We start from the raw sequence: 16,418 nt of genomic DNA on the forward strand, positions 1-16,418 counted from the left end.
GGGGGCACTCAGTAAGGGAGAAAGGCGGGGAAAGCAGAGTAGCCAGGACTCCAAGCACGTACCACTTACAGAACAGATGTGAATGCTGGGGGCAGCTAGATGCTGAAGAACCTCTAACTTTGTGTCTCCTGGGATCAAAGAGCATCCTGAGGATTGATCCTAAGCAAGGATGGGCCTTCTCTGTGGAGGCCAGAGACACTTTATGGCCTCTGTGGAGAAGGGCTCCTCCTCACAGCCGCAGTTAGAGTTGCTTTCCACCCCAGTGGGTGGGGATATGAGGCCCAGTCTAGCAGACCCCCCACAGCTCACCTCCTCATCCCCTGGCAAAGCCCACCCCCCTAACACTCTATTGTGTTGCTCACCACCCAGGTCAAGCCGCTCCTGAATGTGGCCCGGCAAGAGGAGGAGATGAAGGCCAAAGAGGAGGAGCTGAGGAATGCCATGTCCAAGACACAAGACTTGCTAAACAAGGTCAAGGATATGGAGGAGAAGATGGCCACGCTCAGCCAGGAGAAGAACGACCTCACCATCCAGCTGCAGGCTGTACGTGGGGCCCCAGGGGAGGGACAGGATCTGGGGGTCCTGACAGTTGTCGAGCTCCCCAGAGTTACTACAAGTCAGGCCCAGGGATGGAGGGAGGAGGAGCCTTCTGCGAGTCATGTGCCTCCAGACTAGGAGAGTGCCCAGCCTTCTCTTTTCTTCATTGTAATGTCACTGTTGACCCAACTACCAAAAAGTCTCCATCAAATTCTGTCTGTCCACAGCAGCAGGCTGGGCACACACAGATACACTGGGCCTGTGGGGACTGTCCAGACCTGGAGCCACAAAATGTGGTGGGAGGAGCCCCCGCAGCGAGCCTCGCTCTACTATGGGACCTCAGAAACTTGGCCTCTTTCCTTCCTTTTCCTTCCCTGTCAAGAGCAAATATAGCCTGACCTGTGGTGGCGCAGTGGATAAAGTGTCGACCTGGAAACACTGAGGTCGCTGGTTCAAAACCCTGGGCTTGCCTGGTCAAGGCACATATGGGAGTTGATGCTTCCTGCTCCTCCTTTCTGTCTGTCTGTCTGTCTCTCTCTCTCTCCTCTCTAAAATGAATAAATAAAGAGCAAATATAGCAAGAAGAACAAATGACCTAGTTTCCATGGCACCTGATTCAATGCCCCCACCCCTGCATTCCAGTGTGATGACAGCAGTCACTGCCAGGACCCTCCCGGTTTGCCATGGGTCCTTCTCAGCTCTGACCCTTACAGCCACCCCTAAGATGCCCAATTTTCACATGTATTCTACAGGGTAGAAAATTCCGTTTTGATAACATTTAGAGACTTTATCAAGGTTGTTCCTGCTTAACATTGTTTCTTCCCACCCTCTTAATACCCCTGAGAAGTTCCTCAAGCCGAGACACTTCTTTTATGTTTGAGAAGACTGATGCCTATTGAGACCAGAGTAATAAAAGAATCTTTCATTTACAGAAGCACCTCGTGTGCACCACCCCTTTATGCCTCACAGTGATTGTTTCCCTTATTTTGCAAACAAAGATATGAATTTCAGTCAAGTTATGCCATGAACCAAAAATCACACAGCTGGTCTTGTCTTCTGCCTCTCTGGCCAGTTGCTGTCTTGTACCACTGACCCATCTCAGGGTGACCGAGTGGACACCGAGGTTGTCCCTCCTCTGCCTCTTATTGCCAGTATGACTCTTGACAGCTCCACCTCTGCTAAAACTGTGGGGCGCAACTGATCATGTGGGGTCTCATTAAAATGTAGATTTATTTAGATGCAGCAGGTCTCAGATGGGGCCTGAGATTTTGCATCCTAACCAACTCTCAGCGGCTGCAGCAGGTCTGGGGACTGCACACCCAGACTACACTTTGTTGTACACATCACAGAGGAGCTTGGAGCTAGCCCATCCCCCTCTCCGACCCCAGAACACATTTGGGGGCCTGTCAGCCCATGAACTGTCTGCTACTCTGGTCCCCCTACGGGTGCCTGGACCCCTGACATTGACTGGGGTCCTAACTTTCTTGCATCAGGAACAAGAAAACCTAGCAGATGCTGAGGAGCGCCTGACCCAGATGATGAAGACCAAAATGAACCTGGAGAGCCAGATCTCAGACATGCGGGAGCGGCTGGAGGAAGAGGAGGGCACCGCTGCCTCCCTGAGCGCCACCAAGCGCAAGCTGGAGGGGGAAATGAGTGACCTGAAGCGTGACCTGGAGGGCCTCGAGACCACACTGGCCAAGACGGAGAAGGAGAAGCAGGTGATGAGGGCCTGAGCACCACCGCACTCCTCCCAGGGCTGGGGAACCCTAGCCCATGGGGAACCCCCAGCCCGCTCACCCTGCTGGGACCACCCCCGGAGCCCGCTCAGCAGTGCTTCCCAGGACCCTCGCCACCAGCCACACGGCGTTATTTTAACTTAATTCAGTGCAATTTAACACATGCTTCCTCAGTCAGTCTAGCCACATTTTGAGTGTTCAACAGCCACACGTGCCCAGTGATACCATGCTGGACACAGCAAACTGAGAACGTAGCCATTGTTACAGAAAAAATCTGTTAGAGCAGCTGACAAAGGGAACTGAGAGCTCTTCCCATGTGATACCATCCAGACTCAGACCCGACTGGCTTCCTCAAGCCCGGGCGTCTGCATTAGCCTGCTGCCCCCTCAGTCTCAGCATCCCTGGCCCCTCGCAGAATGTTCTGCCGCACCATGTCCACCCTTCCTCCCTTCCCAGAAGAGGAAACCCTCTCAGTATAGTGAGGCCACCTGTGGCTGCTGGATTGCTGCCCAAACAAGCAGTTCCTGCCCCTCCAAGTGACTCCAGGGGGAGCCCCTGGCTCCTGGTACCATCTGGCTGGCATGGCCCCAAGGCCCCCTTCCTACCCTTGCAGGTGGGTTGGGTCCATGAGCAGGAGATGGTAAACATGATCAAATCTGTGCCTCTCCAGCTCTGATGTGCACACAAACCACCGGGATCCTGATAAGATACAGGTTCTGGGTCAGCAGGTCGAGCAGGGCCCCAGGATTCATGTTTCTAACACACTCCTGGTCAGCACCACAGCTCACATCTGAGGACCAGGCTTTGAGCAGCAAAGGCCTGAACTGGCGCTTCTTGTTGTTCCCCTCTCCACCAAGATTCTGACTTGGTTGGTTGGGGTGTACCCTGGGTGTTGGTATTTCTCAGGCTCCCAGGTGACTCTAAGTACAGCTAGGCCAAGGACCCTCTCTCAGAGCAAGTGCCTCCCCCTCCTCCCCTCCCTCCAGAGGGTGTTCCCAGCCTTAAAGACCTGTCTCTCCCCTACCCGGGTTTCCAGGCCTTGGACCACAGGGTCCGCACCCTAACTGGGGACCTCTCACTCCGAGAAGACTCTATCGCCAAGCTCCAGAAGGAGAAGAGGGCCCTGGAGGAGCTGCACCAGGTAAGCACTGCCCACTTTTCCCCTTGGCAGAGCAGGCAGAGCTCAGAGACTGAAGACGCTGGTTCAAATCCCAGCTCTGCCACCCCTCAACTAGGGGCCCTCAGGGAATTCACGGAGTCGCCCTAAATCTCAATTCCCTCATCAGTGAAATGGGAATGGTCGAATCTTGATGCCTTCCTTCCAGATTCATTGTAAGTGGGACGACCATATAATTTGTCATCCAAACTAGGACAGTTTTGAGAGTAAAAGGGGGCCAGCAGGCAGGAGTCAGGATGGCCCCAGGCACACTAGGAGGTGTGATCCCCAGAGTCACAAGGGTAAAGTGAGGCATGTGGAAGTGGCCTTGCGCTCTAAAGCACCAGTGAACCCTGATACATCACTGCAACAACAGACTTGAGCTCTGGAGGCCACGGGGAGATAGACCTGACTATTATGGGCTCTGCTCGGCCCCCCGTGCTGACTGTAGCACAGGGCACCTCTTTTTTTTTTTCCCCGAAGTTAGAAGCAGGGAAGTAGTCAGACAGACTCCTGCATGTGCCCAACCGGGATCCACCCGGCATGCCCACCAGGAGGCGATGCTCTGCCCATCTGGGGTGTTGCTGTGTTGCAGCTGGAGCCATTCTAGCACCAGAGGTGGAAGCCATGGAGCCATCCTCAGCACCCAGGCCAACTTTGCTCCAATGAAGCCTTGACTGCAGGAGGGAAAGAGAAAGACAGAGAGAAAGGAGAGGGGGAGGGGTGGAGAAGCAGATGGTGCTTCTCCTGTGTGCCCTGACAGGGAATTGAAGCTGAGACTTCCACACACCCGGCTGATGCTCTACTGCTGAGCCTACTGGCCAGGGCCAGGGCACCTCTTTGTTCTGGAAACACAGGTGCAAAGAGCGAGTTGAAGTTCAGAACCAGACAGTGGACCCTCATCCCTGTGTTTGCTGACACTGGAATCCACAACATATCCCCTGAACTGCCTCTGGAAATACCTCCCCTGAGACTAGGACTCAACTACATCAAACCCAGAGCCTCTTTTTACAGCCAGTTCTCATTATCCAAAACAGTTATGTTCCATAAAGTCACCACACGTTGAATTCACAAATACCAAACCTCTGCTCCTCGGGGAGATTCAGGTTCCTGCAAGCCTCAAATAACAATATTTTGTGTACCAATCAATACATAATACATACAATTACGACCAATACATTATGTCGCTTTATGTGTGTGTCTGTTTAAAGGCCCTTACTTAGCACATATTGTTGATTCCCTGCACTGAAGCCTTGGTCAGCAGCACTCCGTCTCCTGCCTGAACGAAGCTGATCTAACACACAGTTTTCCCTGTAAGGCACATCAAAGCCTTCCTGTGCTTAGGAACACCAGACAGCATTGTGTTTGGGTGACATTTTAAACAGCAAATTCACCAACAAAAAGCACAAAAATGTTAAAAACGTGACACTCAGCAGACTGTGAAAAGACACTTGTTTGCAGTAAGAGCTGAGACAAGAAGGCAGGGCATTGTCTCACTTGACCCCAGCTGAAAACCCCAGGTGGCTCAAATTTTTCACTGCTCTGCTCATCTGTGAATGACCGTGAAAGCACCATGAGTATTGATCTAAAGATTACAAATAAGTTTTGGCAAGTAGGTAAATTAGCAGGTAGCTAATTTACAAATAATGAGAATTGACCTTTTTGGAAGGCTCTCTTATATTCCTGAAATAAAAATTATGATAGGACTAAAATATAATGTCAAAATTCAATAGAGCACCCTTCTATATAAAGGAGAAATAAATGGAAAATAATTTATAATAAATAATGGGGTTGCCCACGTGTAAAAGGCCAGGCAGATTGACTAGAAGACGTTGTGAGCAGTGGGCTGTCTGCCGGAGCCCGTCTATAACGGCTACAGACGGGCACAGGAGGGCGTGTTGGCGACCCAGATAGCGAAGTGTGGTTTCTGTCACTTATGCAATTTATCAAATTGGTGAATAACTCTTGGGGAGATTTTGATAACAACACATAAATCTTCTCTCAGTTTTCATGGTAGATCATTCTTTTGAAATGTAGTGTATACTGCCCTGGCCGGTTAGCTCAGTGGTAGAGCGTCGGCCTGGCATGCAGGAGTCCTAGGTTCGATTTCCGGCCAGGGCACACAGGAGAAGGTGCTCATCTGCTTCTCCACCCCTCCCCCTCTCCTTCCTCTCTGTCTCTCTCTTCCCTTCCTGCAACCGAGGCTCCATTGGAGCAAGGTTGGCCCAGGCGTTGAGAATGACTCTATGGCCTCTGCCTCAGGTGCTAGAATGGCTCTGGTTGCAGCAGAGCATCGCCCAGGTGGGCAGAGCATTGCCCCCTGGTGGGCGTGCCGGGTGGATCCCTGTTGGGCGCATGCGGGAGTCTGTCTGACTGCCTCTCTGTTTCCAACTTCAGAAAAATACAAAAAATAAATAAATAAATAAATAAATAAAGTAAATGTAGTGTATACTAAATGAAAAAATTGTTTGAGTTATATATAAAGTAGTGGTGGGTTCAGAAAGTGGTGGTAAGTTCAGAAAAGAATAAATGGTTGTTTTATTTACATAAAAGACTGTGTGAGACATCAGGCATAAGTACTACAGAATTATTCTTCACGGTGCCGATTGTCCAGAGGTATGTCCAGCATCCTGGAACTACTCACTACGTGCCAGCGTGACAACCAGAAGCACCCCACCACACAGATCTCCATATGCCCTGTGGAGAACCAGAGCCCCCACTACTGACCCGAGGGCCTACCTGCTGCTGACGGGTGCTTGGGTCGGCCCCAGCCTCACCTTGCCCCGAGGAGCAGGTGCTCAGTAGCTGTTTACTGAAGTCAACTCAGCTCAGAAGTGATGATAGAACCAGGTCTGATCAGCCGCGCCTGCATGCCTTGTGGGACACACCACATGTGTATCTTTCCTTCCAGAAAACCCTCGATGACCTACAAGCTGAGGAGGACAAGGTGAACCACCTGACCAAGAGCAACAGCAAGCTCAACACCCAGATCCACGAGGTAATGCCCCTCAGCTGGGCCAGTTCTGCAGCTCAAGGGCCAGGTCCATCCCGGAGCACAGGGTCCTCAGTACATTTGGGAACTGGACTGACACATCCGCAGGGAAGTGAGGGCCTCTCAGCTAAGGAACCTGGCCCAGTCTGGTTCCTTACTGTGTTCTTGCTTGAGATTCCCCCCTTTCTCTGTTTTCTCTTGCTTTTCTTGTCTCTGCAGCTGGAAGATAACTGGGAACAGGAGAAGAAAATCCGGGCCGAGGTGGAAAAGGCTCGTCGGAAAGCCGAGAGTGACTTGAAGATGACCATTGACAATCTCAATGAGATGGAGCGGGCCAAGCTAGATCTCGAGGAGGTGGTGAAAAAGTATGCCTGCCGTGCTGTCTCGCGTTTCATCTGTAGCAATATTAGAAATATCTAGCGCTTTCCGAATGGTGCCGGGAGCCAGGCACTGTGCTGAGGGCTGTACGTGTATCCATGCCTGTCACCAGCACCTGCTTTGTGCCAGACAGTGTGCCCAGCATGGAGGATAGGGAGAAGGAAGTAGGTGCCGCCCTGTCTGGAGGGAGCACCCAGCCTCAGTTAGGGCCTATTGGATGATGAAAAGGAGACTGACATGCACTCCAGAGGGCAGAAAGTTTATAGAAACCTATAAACTGAGCTCTCAAAGATCATATGTTGAGGGAGTATTTTATCAGTATCTCTGTCAATAACATGGAGGAAAGGTTGAGTGGAGAAAAATGAAAGCAGGAAAACAACTGGGAGGCTGCTACAATACTCCAGGCATCAACCTGTCTAAGTAAGAGGCTGAGCAGAAGGAGATAAGGAGTCAAATAAGGAAAAAGGAGAATTTGGACAATGCGTCTTTTAAGTATTTTTTTTCTCAGATAGTTTTAAAGCACCACAGACTGCTGTCCGCATCTCAGCTTGTTTCCTCTGTGGCTCACCTGAAGGTGCATGTGACCTGCCCATCCTCCTCATCCACTCGGTCTGTCGTCTTAGTTTTCATACATGGCTCCTGGACACATGGAATTCACACACCAGAAGGAGACGGCCTTTTGTGGAAAGATTTTGGAGAAAATTTTTCCCTAAAAAGCCAGAGCATTCATGTGACTCTGGAGTCCCTAGAAAGTAAATGGCTCCAGAGCAGTGATTTCTATCTGGTTTGTTCACTGCCCTGTCCCTGGAACCCCAAATGCTGTCTGACACATAGTAGGTACTCAATAAACACATGTCAAATCAGTAAGTGCATGAGTGAAAGAATAAGTGAACGATAGGGTGAGACCTTCTGGGCTGTCACCCCCGAAGGCCAGGTGTCAGGGGGCAAATAGCTTTCGGCAGAGTTAAGGCCTCCTCTGGCAGCCCAGTCTCTGTCCACTGGCCAGCTTGCTGGTCTATCCCCAGAGCTTTTTTTCCTCAGGAGATCAAACCTTCTTTTGCAGGAGGGATATGGAAATCAATTCTGTCAACTCTAAATATGAGGACGAGCAGTCTCTGAATTCCACACTGCAGCGGAAACTAAAGGAGCACCAGGTATGTCCAGGACTGAAGACTAGACAGCAGAGATGACTAGCCTTTTGAGATGCACTTTCCTGCACCCCTTGCTCGCGTCAGCTGATTGGCTGCTAAGTTTTCCTGAGGACCAAGACTGCCCCAGAGAGTCCTTAGAGGCTGACCCATGCTCCCTCACTGACTCCATCACCCACCATTCCCCTCACCATGCCGTCAGCCACGCTGGCTTCTTGAAGGGACTCCCTCCCTCCTGCCCAGGCCATCAGCTCCCTCTTCTTTGACAGTATCCATCATGTGTTTAGCTCCCTTCCATCATTTCCATTCTAAAAGGCCAAGTGGGTAAGTTTCTAACTCCACAGGAAAGATAACCGCCCTCACTCCTCTTCTTCTGCTTCTTTGTCTGCTAGGCCCGAATCGAGGAGCTGGAGGAAGAACTGGAAGCTGAGAGGGCAATGAGAGCCAAGGTAAACGACATACTTCTTCTACCTTGCTTGAGTCAAAGGGCCGATGACTGATACAATCCAAGTGTAAGCAGAAACAGAGAGGAGGACAGGTCTGCAGTGGAAAAGGCCTCATTGTTTCTGAGCACCTACCATGTACGAGGCTTTGTGCTAGATGCGGGCATTCATGGTGACATAAGATGCGAAGATGCTCTTTGTGGTGTGTGACCAAGGAGAGAGGCTAGTTCTCTCGGGCAAGTGGAGGAGGCAACATTACCTGGGGGCTCAAAGATTGAATTCAACAGGCTGAGGCAGGGAGGAATTTCTAGGCAGAGGGAATAAAATGGTACCTATCTGCACAGGTACAAAGGTGTAAAAGGAAGAGCAAAGAGCAGAGGGAAGGTTGAGGGCAAGGATCCTACAGGGGATGAGGCCAGAAAGCTGGTGGGAAATAAATCATAAGACACCTAAACTCCAGATTCAGCCAAACTGAGCTGAGCATGAAGGGCCACCCAGGGCAGGGAGAAGGACAGACAGCATCCTTCACTGAGCATGTGGGGTGGCGGACAGAGTGCAGAGCTCCTGAAGCGCAGGCCCATGGCCTCACAGACAGCACACAGACAGAGGGACTCGTGGATGGCTTTAGTCAGTGTCATTCACTCTCACCCCAGGTAGAGAAACAACGCAGTGACCTGTCCCGGGACCTCGAAGACCTCAGCGACAGGCTGGAAGAGGCTGGAGGAGCCACATCTGCTCAGGTATCATCCCTGGGGACCCTGGGAACCCCACCTCCTGCCTGCTTCCAGGGAGAAAACAGGACAGGTTAGGTTTTGCTGAATTCCTGGGGCTCGCCTGAGGAGTCACCGGTTAACAAGGAGTAGGCAAGAGAATGGCTGGTTTGGTCCACTTCCTTCTGGGGCTCCTTAGCTCAGCAGCACTAGTGGAAGCAGGATTTGGATTGAATACAGGGGGTGGTGTTCTAAAATATAGTGTATTGAGAAACAATTTGAGGTATAGTAAGTCCAGGAGATGAGGAGAGGACTGCCATTGTAGACATAGAGTTGCCCCGTGAACAACGCAGGTCTGAGCGGCACGGGTCCACTTACACAGAGATTTTTCATTTAACGGCAGTTCAGTTGACCTGTGTGTGCAGTTCAAACCTGTGTCGTTCAAGTTCATTACAGTTCCCAAGAGGAGGGGGCGTGCCGGGCAGAGCCACACAGGGATGCGCCAGGGTCAATCGGGAGACAGAAGGAGGCGGGATTGTGGGCAAGAACCTTTATTGTGGTTTCTGAGGAAGGAACTAGCAAGGCATGGGAACAGGCTTAGATTGGCCAGTTTGGATCATTTTAGAGGGCTCCAGGGCATAGAAGCCATCCTTAGTTGTCTGATACCTGGCACTGTGTGATTAGAGGAAGTAAATAGTGGCTGAGAGTGTGAGGACCACACAGAGGAAGAGATTGGAGATGTCGGCTCTAGACTGGTTGGTTTGCAATTGAAATTGAGTTGTTTGCTATCTGTAGGAATTAGCTAGCCCTGGGAGAGGTTATCCTTTTGGGGTCAGCAAAGCCCCAGAGGTCAAAGCTCCAGAATACAGAAAATAAAAATAAGGTTAATACAGTGAGGTTGACCCCACATGCCAAGAGCACCCCACCGAAAGGTGAATGGAGGCTGGAATCTGAGCCATGCCTCCTGGGGTCGAATGTATCTTCCTCTAACTCACATGAAGGCATCATGGAGACCAACAGAAGCCACGTGATACTCTTCTAATTTTACGTAGTCAGCTCTCTTGCATATGTGGACCTCGGGTCAGAACAGAGAACAGGAATGGTGTGCCGTGTCACTGGAAGGCTGCACATCCTTTCCTGTGGCCCCCTGGGCTCTACGTCCTGCTTCCTCATCATCCTGGCCACAGTCAGCTCCTTGGGGAGCTGATCTGAAGCATGTGTCCAGCTGTGGTTGGATCCTGAGAGAAAACAAAGTCATTCAGATGACTTTGAATCCAGAAGGGCATTAACAAAGGCAATACCTCTAGCAGTGCCGGGAGTTAAGAATACAACAGGGGGCCGTGAGAGCAAGAGCTATGGATAAAGAGCTGCCTGGTGGGCTCTTTCTGAAGGCTGTGAGGGAGAATCTGTTCTTGGCCTCTCTCCCAGCTCCTGGTGGTTTGCAGGCAATCTTTGCTATTCCTTGCTTGTAGCTGCATCGTCCAGTCTCTGCTCTGCCGTCACATGGCCTTTATCTCTTCTATCTTTCTTGGTCCAAATTTCCCTCTTCGTATAAAGACAACCAGCCATCAGATTAGGGTCCACCCTAATGCAGCATGATGTTTTAACTTGTTTACATCTGCAAAGATCCTATTGCCAAATAAGGTCACATAAAGTATCAAGGTTAAGATTTGAACATACCTTCAGGAGAAACATAATTCAACACACAACACTATCTAAACAAATCCTATGAGTAAACCACCCAGAGGCTTAGGATTAATATTTCAATCAGGACATTTCATTAGCAGGGAGCAGGAATATCAGAAGACCACTGAGCAGGTGGGCAGTGTCCACCCCAAGGAGACTAGTGCCAGCCAGTCCTGCTATAAACCCTGCTTTTCCTCTACTCCCCCCCAGATTGAGCAGAATCGCAAGCGGGAGGCTGAGCTACTGAAACTGCGGCGGGAGCTGGAGGAGGCGGCCCTGCAGAGCGAGGCAACGGCCTCCACCCTGCGCAAGAAGCACACGGACTCGATGGCCGAGCTGACCGAGCACGTGGAGAACCTGCAGAGGGTCAAGTCCAAGCTGGAGAAGGACAAGCAGGTCATGAAGGCCGAGATTGACGACCTCAATGCCAGCATGGAGAATGTGCAGAAGTCCAAGGTGAGGGAAGCCCCTCCCCCCAGAACCACAGGGAGGTGCCCTGGCATTAGCTCTTGCATATATATTCCCTGAGCCCCCAACAGGCCCCCATCAAGTTCTAGATGTTGCAAAGGGAACTGAGGTGAACCTGTCACAGACCCTACCAACTGTGTATATAGCCTTAGCCAAATTATATAACCTAACTGTGCCTCAGTTTCCTCTCATGTAAAATGGGGACAATAATAATCCCTACCTCATAGCACTGTTGTGACGGCTACAAAAGTCTCTGGCACATCAAAAAAGCTCCTAAATATGTGCTATTAAGATTATCATTGCATTAATCTGACTATATCCTCAAGGAGTTAGAAACCTGGGAGGCTGCACTAGGGGGACCCAGGTGGGAAGCAGGGAGGGCCTGGCCTGGGTTTCTCTAGTACACGCAGCCTGGCCCCATGTACGCACTGAATGCCTTCTTCCTGAGCAGATAAATGCCGAAGCCCATGTCCGAAAGCTGGAAGACAGCTTAGCAGAAGCCAATGCCAAGGTGGCTGAACTGGAGAGAAACCAAGCAGAAGTCAATGCCATCAGGACACGCCTCCAAGGTGAGTTCGCTCCTCCCTGCAACTTCCTAAGGAGCAGTGTATGGAACAGAAGAGGGGAAACTGAAAGAGTTCCTAGGTCCTCTCCCCAGATCTTTCTTGGTTTTGGAAAATTCACATTCCCTGTGATGAGACGAGTAGATTTTATTTTACCCTCTGTATTCCGAGTCACATTTTTATAGTGTAAAACAGAACACTATTCAAAGCGTTTCATATCAGTTTTCTGATCAGCAGGGAGGGCAGCCATACTGACACTTTTTAAGCATTTTGAAACATGACCCACATACTAACACAAAGCAAACATGTGTCAGCAATCAGGGAACCAGAAAAATAATAAAGGCTCTTCTGCCTTCGAAGAGCACAAGGGGCCAGAGTTAGCTACAGTCAGTAGGGAAAAGAGTGTTTAGGAACTTTGCTAAGTTAGATGCAAAACTGGTTAATGACGTCCAAGACAACAGTACTGCCGCCTCTGCGTTTGGTTTGTTTTTTGTCTTTTATCAGAAGAAATCCTTTGTATCTCTTGGACTTAAATAATTTGAAACTTATCACTATACAAGTTAACACCTCACTTTGCAGAGGCTGGGATCTAACCAGAGTAAAAAGTAAGCCAAACAAAGGTGCATTCTCTGAGAGAAGTTAGCACTCCTTGGGCGAGCCAGTTAGACAAGCCCCAGTGTGACATCAGGTCACCTGAGGCACCATTTGGCCTTGTTTCTCACATCCTGAGTACTTTTTAAGACCAACACCTCCGTGCCAGATGAGAGAAATGGAGTGCAGTGAGATGAACAGACAGAACGAATGACTTGCAGAGCAGAACCGAAAGCCCTGACCTTGCTCTGATTCATGGAGCTCGTCCTGGCCTCTGGCTCCCGTGCTCAATCACAGATTACAGAAGTATAGTAGGTTCTGGGACCGTGACACATACAGTTTACAAAGTAAACACTCTGCCCCGCAGTCTTCTCCAAACTCCTTTGCTGTGTCACCTGCCAGGGGTCAGGGGCTTTGTTATCTGAATAAAGCCCTTTACCCCATGCAAGTCACCTGGATTCTGGCAACTCCCGGGCACTTGCTCCACTCCTGCGATGACTTAATTTGAGTGGCTGGTGTGGTGGTCACTCTCCCCATTCCAGCTCAGCCAGCCACACTGCCATATTTACTGGGCACTGTGGGAGCAGTGCCCTGGGGAATCTTAGCATCTGGCTAGAGAGCCAGTTCTTCATCTAATATTTTTCTCACTTCCTCCTCACCCAGCTGAAAATAGTGAGCTGAGCCGGGAATATGAAGAATCACAGAGCCGACTCAATCAAATCCTGCGGATGAAGACATCACTGACATCTCAGGTGGACGATTACAAGAGGCAGCTGGATGAAGAGTCCAAGGTTTGTTTGGGGGTGGGGTGAGCGTGACAGAGTCGCTTCCTTAAAGAAAGTTATAGGTTATGAAGATGTAGAAGGAACATGAAAAATATTTAGTCCTCCAGCAAGTAAAAAAGTTTAGTATGCTATGTGAAATTATAGATCTTATAGACGATAACATAAAAAACAGGGAGCCTAACCAGTAGTGGCACAGTGGATAGAGCATCAACCCAGGGCACTGAGGTCCCCAGTTCAAAACCAAAAGGTCAGCGGCTAGAAAGTGGGCTCATTGATTTGAGCACAGACTTGCCATCTTGAGCACAAAGTCTCGGGCTTTATCGCGGGATCATCAACATGATCCAAAAGTCACTGGCTTCAGACCAAAGGTTGCTGGCCTGAAGCCCAAGGTCACTGGCTTGAGCAAGAGGTCACTGGCTCAGCTTGAGTCTCCCCCCCCCCCCCCCCGTCAAGGCACATATGAGAAATAATCAATAAACAACTAAAGTGAAGCAACTATGAGTTGATGCTTCTCATCTCTCTCCTCCCTCTCATTTTCTCCTTCCTTGTCTATCTCTATTAAAAAAAAAAAAAAGAAAAGAAAAAAAACAAACAAGGAAAATAAACCCTGATGGTTAAGGTTGTAGAACCATGTGTCTTCCTCCTTCATTTGCTGTACTGTTGATCCAACATTACAAATATCTAAGTGCTAGCTCTGGGGCCACGGAGAGACCAGTGAGCTTCTGACAGGTTCGTGTGGTCCCCACAGTCTCGCAGCACAGCTGTGGTGAGTCTTGCCAACACCAAGCACGACCTGGACCTGCTGAAAGAACAGCTGGAGGAGGAGCAAGGAGGTAAATCAGAGCTGCAGCGCCTTGTGTCCAAACTCAACACTGAGGTGACCACCTGGAGGACCAAGTATGAGACTGATGCCATCCAAAGGACTGAGGAGCTGGAGGAGACCAAGTGAGCTCACCTTGTAACAGGAGAGCGGGGCGGGCCACGCGGGGGGGTGGGCACTGCAGATCTCTCCACCATCACCCACAGCAGAGGCCGGGGCCGTGCCTGGGAGAAGGCAGTTCAGGGGCTCCTCTTAAGGGGGGATGAGTGTCTGGACAGGGGAGCCCACTGCCTACACTGCCAAACACCAGGTTGCAACTGCACGGGCTCTCCTACCTACATCCTCTGCCTTAAGCGCTCGCGCAGACAGGGGAGTCAGGAGCAGCGGCTCCTCCTCCGGGCAGGGAATCTCTGCCTCTGATGTGCTTAGGAAGCCTCCACAGGCCTGGTGGGTGCAGAGAGGGGCTCACCATGATGCCGGAGGGCACAGACCACACCGTGGCAAAGGTTTCCACGCTGCCTTTCCCCAGCTCTGTGGTAAACGTCCTCGAGGCCTTTGAGCTTTCTTCCTTGTTTATAAACGAGAGAAGTGGACCCTCTGCTTGGCAGGCCTGAGGAAATAAAAGTGGACATGTGAACGTGGCTCTGACTGTCCTCTTACATAGAAGGGGCTGCTTGAATGCTCATAGGCCCACCTGCCCAGGGAGGCCCTGCATGTGAGCCAGCCTGTGTAAGCATGAAGGGGACCCCAGCCTGCTTGATGTGCCTTCCACTCACTGGAATTTGTGGTGACAGGGTAACAATAACCACAGTGCCTTCCAATGGACTCAAAGCTCTTCGTACAGTGAGCTCGATCTGCCTGCCTGCACTTCCACCCCCTGCCCTGCAGCCCTGTTCTAGTTTCTGCTGCAAGTTGCTTGGGGGCTGCCTGCTGTCACTCCAGACTAAACTTGAACCTCAGTCCCTCATCTCTCTCTGACTAGAACCTCTTCCCCAGACACCCATGGGGCCCTCGACACCCTCCCTCGGGCCTTTGCTCATGTGTTCCCTTCCCTGCTTTATTTTTTCCATAGTGCTATGTCTGCAGGCTGTATATTGTCTATCTCCATCTAGAACAGAACTTATATGAGGGCAGACATTTTAGTCTGTTTTATTTACTGCTCCTTCCCTAATGCCTAGAACAATACTTGGCACAGAATAGGAATAAATACTTATCAAATTAATGAATAGGCAGTGGTTGCTTCCTCTAAACAATCTACACTTTGTCTGCATCTTTTCCATCTTGACACCAGAGCTCGGTGCCAGACCCCCATACCCCCGCCTGTGGGCTCCTATGTGTCCTGATAGCCCCTCTTGCCCTCATCCACAGACGGAAACTGGCCGCCAGGCTCCAGGAAGCGGAAGAGACAGCTGAAGCTGCCCAGGCCCGGGCTGCCTCCCTGGAGAAAAATAAACAGAGACTCCAGGCAGAAGTTGAGGACCTCACCATTGACTTGGAAAAGGTCAGAGGGCCAAAGGCTCAAAGGCTGTTGCCTATTTGCCAGGTCTAAGGGCCCATAGGGAGCTGGATGAGACTATCACATGTCTGAGATGAGCAGGAAGAAACAGTGGCCCATGAGGGTGAGACATAGGGTTTGTATGCACATCCATTGGACACTGGCTCCAGCTTGAATGTGTTTATATATACTCACAATTCAAAGATCTTAACATTCAACAAGCCACAATTCAAATACCTCCATGACAAGGAGGTATTGTCCCTGTCCCCTCTTCTCTCAAAAAAACCATGTCCCACACAATTTGTGTGGCTGAATATTCCTCTTTGCATCCCTGGTTCAAACTGATGTGCTATCTCCAGCCAAATTAATTAAGGTATCCACTGCACACACCAGCCTGGGTTTGGTCTAGACAGGACCGTCGCTTCATGCCAACCATCAGGGGCAGAAGGTCACAGCCATGTGAAAGGCTTCAGAGAAAAGTCCTAAAACCTAAAAAGGGTTTGCTCCTCCCAAATTAGGAAATCAACAGAAATTTATAAAATCTAATATTACACAGTAGCCAATACATAGTTGCCAGGGAGTTATGAAAAAGATTAAAAGTCAATGAAAAAAATGTCTAAGACTAATCAGCTTTGATTCACAAGAAAAATAATAACAAACCTATCTCTGTGTTGGACAATGATGTATAATGTATATTATTAGTACATTATGGAGAAATATGTTATGGAGAATTGGGGGAATGCCATAAATCTGGGAAGGACGTTGTGGCCCAGATTCCTCATTTTACGCCTGAGAAAACTTTCACCTAGGAAGATAAGGTAGACTGCCCAAAGTCACACATCTAGTATCAGAAGTTTCAGAACTGAAAGATAGCTCTTTCCTGACCCCCTTTGTCATCAATGTTGAA

At 50.1% G+C, this 16,418-nt stretch overlaps 1 protein-coding gene across 1 annotated transcript in view; it reads left to right on the forward strand.

The window, feature by feature from the left end:
• Positions 1-16,418, forward strand: part of LOC136334264 (myosin-16) — a 60,024-nt gene that overhangs the window by 25,553 nt on the left and 18,053 nt on the right. The window contains exons 21-33 of the mRNA XM_066274265.1: positions 370-543; positions 2,031-2,258; positions 3,313-3,417; positions 6,344-6,430; positions 6,644-6,789; positions 7,866-7,956; positions 8,343-8,399; positions 9,047-9,133; positions 11,000-11,245; positions 11,709-11,826; positions 13,075-13,202; positions 13,945-14,141; positions 15,385-15,517. Of these exons, the coding sequence (XP_066130362.1) occupies positions 370-543; positions 2,031-2,258; positions 3,313-3,417; positions 6,344-6,430; positions 6,644-6,789; positions 7,866-7,956; positions 8,343-8,399; positions 9,047-9,133; positions 11,000-11,245; positions 11,709-11,826; positions 13,075-13,202; positions 13,945-14,141; positions 15,385-15,517 (1,797 nt within the window). The remainder of the gene's footprint in view (positions 1-369; positions 544-2,030; positions 2,259-3,312; positions 3,418-6,343; positions 6,431-6,643; positions 6,790-7,865; positions 7,957-8,342; positions 8,400-9,046; positions 9,134-10,999; positions 11,246-11,708; positions 11,827-13,074; positions 13,203-13,944; positions 14,142-15,384; positions 15,518-16,418) is intronic.

The sequence above is a fragment of the Saccopteryx bilineata genome, chromosome 4 (assembly GCF_036850765.1).
Source record: "Saccopteryx bilineata isolate mSacBil1 chromosome 4, mSacBil1_pri_phased_curated, whole genome shotgun sequence".
Lineage (NCBI taxonomy): Eukaryota > Metazoa > Chordata > Mammalia > Chiroptera > Emballonuridae > Saccopteryx > Saccopteryx bilineata.